At 28.6% G+C, this 10,342-nt stretch overlaps 1 protein-coding gene across 1 annotated transcript; it reads right to left on the bottom strand.

Moving 5' to 3' along the window:
- Window positions 1-316: 316 nt before the first annotated feature.
- On the bottom strand, window positions 317-2,251 carry LOC105779418 (NAC transcription factor 56). The gene is made up of 4 exons (XM_012603159.2): window positions 2,149-2,251; window positions 1,879-2,070; window positions 1,467-1,774; window positions 317-1,360 (listed from the first exon to the last, which is right to left on the bottom strand). The coding sequence occupies exons 1-4, from the start codon at window positions 2,165-2,167 to the stop codon at window positions 845-847; spliced, it is 1,035 nt and encodes a 344-aa protein (XP_012458613.1). The 5' UTR covers window positions 2,168-2,251; the 3' UTR covers window positions 317-844.
- Between the last annotated feature and the right edge of the window lie 8,091 nt (window positions 2,252-10,342).

Here is a 10,342-nt window from a genome sequence, read left to right as displayed (position 1 = left end):
AATTTATACCATTTAATAACATTATTTTCAAAACTATTTTACTTAATTAAATATGTATCATATTTATATTTTAAGAAGTGGAAAGCTTTCTATTTTGGATATATATTTGGTATCCATTTTAAAATTTTAATTATTTTCATAATACAATTCCAACTTAAACTTTTTTAATATCCATCACTTTTGAGTTGATCCATTTATATATAATCACATCGCAGGCTTTGGCATACAAAATCCTCCATTTTTATAAATTAAAAAAGTTATACCCTCTAGGGTTAATGGGGATTTAGCCATAGAAATTCCAAACTTGCACAAAATATTGATATAGACAAACTATAAAACAATATATTCTTAAAATGTGCATCATCAACAAGGATTTCTGTACAAGATTTTCAGTTTTGTATCCTAAAACAAAATATTTTATCATATCCATCAGTTATTATTATTTATTTTCTACAGCAAGTTTCCACCTCCTTCATTCACCCCCACCCTTTTCTTCTTTTTCATTGCATCTCTCTCTATATAATAAACAACAAACTACATATATATATATATATATATATGTATGAATGTATGTATGTATGTATGTATGTATACAATCTATATAACTATATATATATTATAAAATTTACCTATGGCCTCAAGAGATGAAATTTGGCAGCTAACTGTTACACTCAAAGAAACAATGAGGCCTGATTCATCTAATCTCTGCCCTAATAACCAAAATCTCAAATCTTTTTTATCCCAATACTCCCAAATGCTTCAGACACTATAATTTTGACGACTGTATCAACAATTATGTAACATGATACTGACAGCTTGACCCCCACTCTACCTGGAAATTTAATTAAGAGTACCAGTTGAGTCCTGGAAGTTGATGTGGAGGACGAAATATCCCATCTCCCATTGACCCCAACATTGCTGCTTGTTGCTGCTGCAATGGAGGGGTTTGTGGTAGCTGGCTGAGCAGAGTGGCAATTGAACCATTCCCATCTGTTTTCTCCATGCTCCCATCATTGCTATCCCCATGGAATCTCTTGCTCGTCGATGGTCCAGCGGTTTCATCGTCGGTCCAGTAAAGCGATGGGAGGGTCCTTTTGAGTGGGTTAACCATGGAGGCACTGTTAATCCCATCACTCCCCATCATTCCATCAAACAAACTATTATGTTCTTGATGTTCTAGTAATGTGCCAAAACTTGTTCCCTTTGTTGAGAAGTGGAATTTTGGATTATGTTGGCTACCGATTGATATTGAAGGCGGTACAGTACCAAGCATGTCATCCATGGAGTCATCTTTATCATGTTCCAGAGGTCTATTCGCGTTGTTTTTCTTGTAGATTCGACATAACACCCAATCATCAAGCTATAAAACCAAAAAAGCAACAAAAACAAAGATCAATTCATGATATCATATTATAAACCATTAACGCGAAATAAATATGACCAAAAAAAAAATTAAAGTGATTTACCCTTAGTGAGTTTTTCTTGTTGCCCAAGTCACATCCAGGGGGTTTGTTGTTAGTCTTATTATCAGCAAGCCTATATTCATGCATGATCCAATTGGTTTTGATCCCTTTAGGGGGCTTCCCTCCATAAAAAACCAGTGCCTTCTTCACACCAACCTTTTGAGTCCCTCCCGAAGTCAACACCGGCTTATCCGTCCCGGTTGCCTTCCAGTAACCCGAGGTAGCCGCCCTGTTCGGTCTCGCTCCATTCGGATACTTCCTGTCTCTCGGACTAAAAAAGTACCATTCTTGTTCACCAAACGTTGCCTTCGCTGCAAAACCCCAAACCAAATCCAAAAAGATTGTTTTATCAGAATCATACAAATTTAAACCCTTTTTCCATGAAATAATTTTAAAACATAATAATTTAGTTTACCTGGCAATTCCCATGGATCAAACTTGTACAAATCAACCTCAGCAATAATTGCAACCGGCAAAGGAGCGGAGCTAGCTTTTTTCTTGAGGTAGTGTACCACTAGTTCCTCATCAGTGGGGTGGAACCGGAATCCCGGTGGGAGGTTCGGCTGCTGTGATCCGGTCGACGAGTCGGTGCTCTCCATTGCGACACCTTCAAATATATATATGTATGTATATATAACTCAGTAATGAAATTGAGAATATTTTACTTTGAATTCTGAAAGTTTACCAGAGAAGAAGAGCATCATAGGACTTTTATGGTTTGTTTTGAGAGGCTGCTAAAAAAATGTTGCATAGAGTTGGCATGACCATTTTCTTTATAAATGGGCATTAGAACAAGATTAAGAAAGGTGGGCCGGGATTTAATACACCAAAGTTGGCATCTGTTACAATTTAATCCACCTAATCCCGACAAGCCACGTGACGGGTTTGAAGGTTAGTCCCGTCATTTCGCTAACGTTGCTATAGACTAAGGTCAGGTTTTAATTGGCTGAATCCCCATGCACAGCAAAGGTTGACACAAGGCATGCAAAGTAAGAAGTTAATTGGTCTAATTCTAAATTTCATCCTTCTACTTTATGGAAATTGATAAACCAGTCCATCTACTTTATTTTGTCAAAATTTAGTTCTTTCATTTTACAGAAAATAAAAAATTAATCTAACTGCTGGAAAAGAAATAAATAAATTGCTAAAGAGATTGATAATGAGGAGGACGACAACGAAGGATTTTCGCCTGCTAATTGCTCGACACGTGTAATTCCCAAATGTGGGACTGATTGACACGTGAGCAATGAGTGGGGTGGCGGGGACCACACCCCCACACAAGGCAACAAAAAGATAATATGGACGGACTTCAGTGATGTGGGGTGGGAACAAGCTTTACGCTTCAGATGTCATGCTTTTGTTATGCAAATCCCACCACCCAATCCTCATTTTGGTGATCATAGCTACCACTAGAGCCACTAAACCCATGAATTTGGTCGGACCAGATCGGAAATCGGTAAATTTAGAAAAGGAAAATAAATGATTAAATTAAAAGTTTTAATAATTTATATAGAACAGATTGGACAATAGATAATATTTGTAGTGTTTAATATCATACTAAAATTGAAAAAATTAAAAAGGGGATTATAATTGTACTATAAAATTGGATTGATGATTGAGATGTGTGTTCTCTTTTACTTACTTAATCTTCGAAATTTTATTTAATCTTCTTTGTCTTAAAGCGCCCACGACTATTTTCACGTCTACATTGATTGAGATTTAAGAACTTAAAATGTTAGATTCATGTTTTTATAGGAATATAGATCTATATACAAAATAAAAAACAATTTTATAGGATTTTTTATGAAAAATGTAAAGAAAATGATAACTTAATAGACAACATTTTCAATTAAGAGTGTGTTTGATAAACTGAAAATCTAAGTGTTGAAAAATAAGTACAAAATTGTTTGGTAAATTAGTACATGTAAATACTGAATATAATTATGTTTATTAATAAAAAGTAAACATTATTTTTAAAATATTATTACTTTTTAATTTTAATCTTATTAATATAATATTTTATATTATTTTGTATAATCTTGGATGGTGGATAAATATATTAGTTTGATTATTTTATTTTTAAAAAATATCATTTATTCCAATTTTTAATAAATTAAGACTAACTTAATATTTTCCAAATTAAGTGGTAAGTAGCCACTACCTCGACACTTTTTGTTGAAAATTTTATATTAAGTAAAAATATTAAAATGATTGCCAAACACATTCAAAATATTAAATGTTAAAATTTTTCATTTTCAATGGTTTATCAAACACACTCTAAGTCAATTTTATTTATTTTATTATATTATCCTATAAAAACCTTATGTTTAAAATTTTGATTTTGTTTAGAGTAAAGTGAAATATTTAAAATTAATGATAAAATGTAGAAAATAATTTTCATAATTTAAAATCTATATTTATCAAACAATCTAATTATATTATGTAATTAATTTTAAGTAATATATCAAACAAATTTTATAATTTAAATTCAGTACTTAATTTTCTAACTCTTCTTGGTCTAGCACTTAATTTTTCAATTTATCAAACAACACCTTAAATGTCTTTTCTTTACAATCCTCTTACCATTTTTTCTACTCAACTTTTCACGGTATTCAAATTTCATGTTCGCAACATTAACTATGTTATGCAAAGTATATAGAAAAGAACGGAGTTTTTTTTAAATAAGTTTTGAATCAATGTGAGAAAGGAATACGAAAAAAAGCTCATCTAGATATGAGTCTTGATCAGTTTTTTGATGGATTCAGTTAAAACTTAAAAAGAGATAATGTTAAATTTTTTTTATATTTTTTAGTATGTAGGCATAGAGAATTAAACTTAATGCTAGAATGTTGGAATTTCTGTCTTTTACCTAACCTGAGTTAATATAAATACTAAAATATGCTAGTTAGGTTTTCCAAAATCGAATTAAATCCCACAACACCAATTATTATGGTATAGATAAGATGAATTATATGGGAAATAAAATGTATCTTTTGGGTGTTGTAAGTTCATAGGCCTCACAATAAGGTTATTTGAATAGTGCATTTTAATAGGTTCATGCAATATTCATTTGTAAAATTAAGGTGACATTCAATTGTTTGAATCCTATTATGATTTATTAGTACTTTTAATCATGTTGTAGGTAACAATATTATATTATTTAAAAATGTCAATAATGTTTCATTGTGATTAGTTGACAAAACTTTTATTTGTTCATGGGCTAGGACTTTCTTTGTACCTATATGTAGTCACTCTCTTTATAACAACCACCTGCTATGATAACATTTTGTTATAATAGTCAAGTTTTTAGTAAAACTAATTTTTGTTTTATTTTAACCCTCTATAACAACAACATCCATAGTTATGAAGTACATTATTTATTAAATTAGTTCTCTATAATAACATATTGTATAATTTTAAGTGAACTTATAACTATTTCCTATAAGCAAACCTATTAATTATAAAATATTAATAAAATTTATCTTAATTAAAATATTATTTCAACAAAATATTTAAATTTCACATAAAAACTATTAATCATAGTTTATTAAACGAAAATAATATTCTATGAGTGGAATTAAAGATATCAATTACTTGAATTTAATAACTTACGATAAATTAATCAATTTAATTTGATAACTCATATTGATTAATTGAACTTGTTAGATTTATGAACTTCATAATTAATCATGTGAAAGAATGTAAAATAAAAGATGCATAAAAGCAAAATGCATGCAAATGTTATACGATTGTTAATTTTGTTGATTTGATTATTATTTTCTTTATTTGATGGAAATTCACAAAAGAATTCTATGGTAGATTTACAACAATTATCTCTCTATAACAACATGTTGTTATAGGTGTATAACAAGCATCTTGATAAGTGCGTAATTTCCTAATTATTTGTGACATTTCTCTCATTGAATTATGCTATTTATGTTCTTAATTATATTATTTATACTTATATTTTATTTATTATTGATTTAGGGAATAATTAGAGAAAAAAGAGCTTAAAGTTTATTTTCGACAAGATTTTGCGGTTTGGACTTTCAACAATGTGTAGTTTTAATATTTTGGTCATAACTTGAGCTACAGACATATGCTTTGGACCATAATACTGATTGGAAAGAATTGAAAGATCTATCTAAAGTTATTTCATGTATGAAGCCCCAAAACGTTAGGAAGACACCCAAAAACGGCTTCGAAATTTGACACGAAAATAGCAAACAAACCTAGAAAATTTCTACTTTGTTTAATTAAGGGCACTTTTGTATTTTCTCCATTATATTATTTTTGCTCTATAAATAGACATTATTATGTTAAGACTTGGGGAGACCGAGACCTAGCCATTTTTAGTTTTATTTTGTTTTCTTTATTTATGAGTTTCTAAACCTTCTTTTCTAGTTAAAGTAATATTCAAAGTTTGATTCTATAAGTTCGTGAGATCGAATTACTCTTAATGCTTATTTGTTCTTTAGTATTTGCATGTCTTTTGCTTAAATTACAATTATTCAAGTTTGTTAAATATTCGACCGGTATTTGATAATTTAGAACAATTACTTTGCCAATTAGATGATTAGTCGATCAATTAGTTTCTAATTTTTGCGACGACTACATAATTATTTGTATAGTGTGGGCATGTGATTTAACTTAAATAAACCCTGATTGTGCATTTGTTGGTTAGACTTGGGCCTCTTTCATTATTAAGGCTATTGATAAATTAAATTCTTAAGCGATTGTTATAGGGTTAATTGTCAATAAGGGAAGTAATTAGTGACTATTGTCTTGATTATTGAGAAAATAAGGAAAGATTAGGTTACTAGGTGATTGTTACTAAGCGATTGTCTGTAACTATAACCAATTTATTAAAGAACATTGAAATTCATCTTTATATCAATGATCAAACACTTGAATCAGACGGAGATTTTGCTTTGATTAGAGTTTTCATCATTGGTTTTCTTATATTTTATTTTATCATCTATTATTTTATTTTATTTTAATTTTAAACCCCATCATTTTTTTTATTTTACTTTATTAAAGAAATAAAATTATTACCGATCTCTATAGATACGACCTTGCTTTCTACTATCTACTAATTTATATTTTTCAAGTAGGTTTTATTTTTACGGCTTTGACAACCGTTCATATCTCTCTATAACAGGTAAAATCTTGCCAAACAAAATAATATTGTTATAGAAATGATTGAACTTGAGTGATGTACACAAAACCTTAATCACTTATCCCTAAGGTTAAGGCATGTCCCATACCGAAATTTGAACTTGAGTGATGTACACAAAACCTTAATCACTTATCCCAACCCCGCCAAATCTTAAATAATTTAATTATGCACAAAATAGATTAAAGATTGATATAGAAATTTATATAACAGATAATAATTTATATAAAAATCAAATATGAATTAAAAAAAACGAGTAAGTTGAAGGTAAAATAATCCTTTTGTGTGGTTTTTAAACAATATAAAAGAAATTAAAACTCTTTTAAAAAAAGTAAAATATTATTATTATGAAAGTATTTTTTTAAATATATTTTTATATAAAATAAATAAAATCCCATCAACAATAAAATTTGAATTTAAAAGATCATAATTTTAAACAATAAAATTTGAATTTAAAAGACCATAATTTTAAACATTAAACGTCACAATTTCAACTAAAATATTGTTTAAATTTTATAATAAATATTAATTTAAATAAAATTTCACCTACATCTATAGTGGTATAGATTTTGCTTTCATAAAGTTAATTAAGAGGAACAATTTTCATTCTTACGTCTTTCCTGTAGAAGGAAAATGGAGGGGAAGTAATAAAAAACATGGTTGAGGCTGAATTCCTAATGCAATGGTGGTGAAATCATGGGAGGGCCTTTGACCACAATTCCAAAAAGCTTTTTTCACCGTATAGATTTCCATGGCCAATATCCACAAAGATGTGGGGTCAAATTGCTGCTCTCATCATGCACAATAGGTCCCATCAACTCTCACTTCTTGCACCCCAATTTCTTTTCTTAATTATCATCACTCGAGTGAAAGTCCCCACACTAGAAATCTCCAAGTAAATTTTCTATTAAAAAATTATCATTCCGTCAGTTATATTTATTTTAGTAATATGAAATTAATGAAAAAATCACTTTATTCTTTAATATAAATACAATTTAACTTTTATGATACTTTTATCGAAATATTATTCCTATTTTTCGTGTATTAGAAATTCGTGGGGTAAAAAGTGAGGGGGAAATTTATTCTAACGAATGGCATCTATGGCTCACCAAATCCTTTTAATGTTTAATTTTAAAGCTATTAATTCATATAAAAAAGATTTGTACTTTGATGATGTGGATGGTCGAATAACTGAGCCCCCCTTCTCTTTTGTCTTTGTTACTTTCTTTTCTTTTCTTTTTTTCATTTTCAATAAAAGAGGGAAAAGGGAACTAAAGAATAATGGTCGTCCCCATTGAGTTCATATCATAGCATGATTATATCGTGGGGTTTTAAATTTTACTTTCATTTTTCAAATTAGTTGAGGAGAAATTATTTTATTTATTCTCAATATTATCATGTGAGACTAAACATCAATGCTTATATTTATATCTTTATTGAGGACTTTGTATTAGCTTAATGATCGGTGTGTTTATCGCTCTAAATATAGTCTAGATTCGAGTTGTATTGTTGTTAGGGTTTTATTCTCTTTTATAATTTATCAAAAAACTATCTCACGTTATTTATTTATTTGTTATGAGAAAGTTATTCAAGGAGTATTTGAAGAAAGATTCATGGGAGAGTTTTTAAAATTTAAAAATAAAATTATTTATTTAGATAAAAATATTGAATTATTTTAAAATGTTTAAGAATTTCAAGAGAAGATTTTAATAACTTAATTTTTTAAAAAATTTAAGAGTTAGTTTTCAAAATTCTCCTAATTTTATTTCATTTAATACAAAAGGTCTCACTATAAGATAAAAATTTAAATTTATTTTTTATTTAATTCTAATATATTTTTAAAATTCTATATTATTGTTTAAGCTTCTAATTGAGTCGGTGTTACCCTCAACCAGGTCACCACTCGGTTAGGAAGTTACATGAATGCCCTTTCCGTAATTAAACTAAGGCTTAAAGGCATAAAAAGCCCCCAAACTTAAAAAAAAAAAGAAGCAATTAAGCCCCTGTTTTTTTTTTTTGCACTCATTTGGATACTTGAACTTTCAAAATGCATCAAAAATGCCCTCAAACCTTTTCAAAAAAAGCAATTAAGCCCCTACTTTTTTTTTTGCACTCAATTGATTATTTGAACTTTCAAAATGAATAAAAAAGACCCTCAAACTTAAAAAAAAATCAATTAAGCCCCTACTTTTATTAAAAATTATAAAAATTTAAAGTCAATAAAATCTATAAATATTATTAAATATTAATAAAATTCAAATATTAAAAATTAGAAAAAATTAGAAAAAATATAAAATATATAGAAATATAAAATTTTATAAAATTTTATAAAGTTGTAAGAATATTATACAAAATGTAAAGAAATATAAATTTTGTAAAAAAATTATAAAATTATCGTAACAAAATAAACATTTTATAATTTTTCTATAACTTTTATGGATTTTTATTTTTTTTTTATCATTTTTCGCCACATGCCATATTGTGTTGCAACACGCGATGACTTTAGTTGAAAAAAATAGGGGTCATTAAAATTTTTTTATGATTTTTATAAAATTTTACAATTTTTTATATTTTTATTAAAATTTAATAATTTTTCTAAAATTTATTTTTTTCTAATTTTTAATAAGATCAAGGGCTTAATTGCTTTTTTGAAAAAAAAATTAGGGTCTTTTTGATGCATTTTGAAAGTTCAAGTACCCAATTGAGTGAAAAGAAGAACATGGGCTTAATTGCTTTTTTTTTTTTGAAGAAGTTTAAGGGCCTTTTTGATGCGTTTTGAAAGTTCAAATGCTTAATTAAGTGCAAAAAAAAAAGAAAAAAAAAGAGGAGGGGCTTAATTGCTTTTTTTGAAAAAGTTTAAGGGTTTTTTACACCCTTAAACCAATAAGTACTATTATTCAAAGATATTTTAGTCTTTTCACGTCAATCATATTAATAAAACCTTTAATTTACCATTCAACTAAAACTTTAGTTTAAAATTTTTATACAATTTGATTTTATTATGTACGCTTTATTACCTCAATCAATTGTATATATTTACACTATTAATAAAACCCCTAACTCAGTTGTTGTCACCCTCAACCAAGTCACCAACTTGGTTAGGAAGTTACGAGAATGTCCATTCGTAATAAAAATAAGTAATATTATTCGAGATATTTTAGTCTTTTCACTTTTACAACACCAATAAAAACATGGACCATTTTACCAATAAAGGCCCATTTCAACTTTATTTACAGAAATGGGCCAATTATTTCATTATTTACCGAAAAGGGCCGAAATATGCAAAACATGTCCACGTAGGAGCGTTTTTGGGTGAAATTTCAGCAAATCGCGTCCCCGAGGGAGCAATTTTGCCATGTCAGCACAAAATGTGTTGACATGGACGCACTTTGCTGACGTGGCAAAATCGCTCCCTTAAGGACGCGATTTGCTCCGTGTTTTTCTAGGGGGTTATTTGCATGTTTAGTCCCTAGGGTTTTTTGGTTTAGAGTTTTATTAAAATAATTTAGGTTTAGGGTTGTAGGGTTGTAGGGTTAGGGTTTTGTTAAAATAATTTTGGTTTAAGGTTTAGGGTTTAAGAATTTTTAAAAAAATTAGGGTTTAGAGTTTGGCAACCTCTGATTTTGGCTTTATTTTGTGGCGTCGCCTCGCACATCTCCCAAGACAATGTTGACAACACGGCAGACCCCCAACTAAGTTCGCC

The sequence above is a fragment of the Gossypium raimondii genome, chromosome 1, assembly GCF_025698545.1.
Source record: "Gossypium raimondii isolate GPD5lz chromosome 1, ASM2569854v1, whole genome shotgun sequence".
NCBI lineage: Eukaryota > Viridiplantae > Streptophyta > Magnoliopsida > Malvales > Malvaceae > Gossypium > Gossypium raimondii.
The sequence above is the reverse complement of the archived record's forward strand: the minus strand, read 5'-3'. Positions and strand labels throughout refer to the sequence as shown.

Excerpts from the sequence above, each read along its gene's own strand:
- LOC105779418 (XM_012603159.2), bottom strand. Across the intron at positions 1,775-1,878 it reads TGATCCATGGGAATTGCCAG|CGAAGGCAACGTTTGGTGAA; the intron begins GTAAACTAAATT and ends GGGGTTTTGCAG. Across the intron at positions 1,361-1,466 it reads ACAAGAAAAACTCACTAAGG|CTTGATGATTGGGTGTTATG; the intron begins GTAAATCACTTT and ends TTGGTTTTATAG.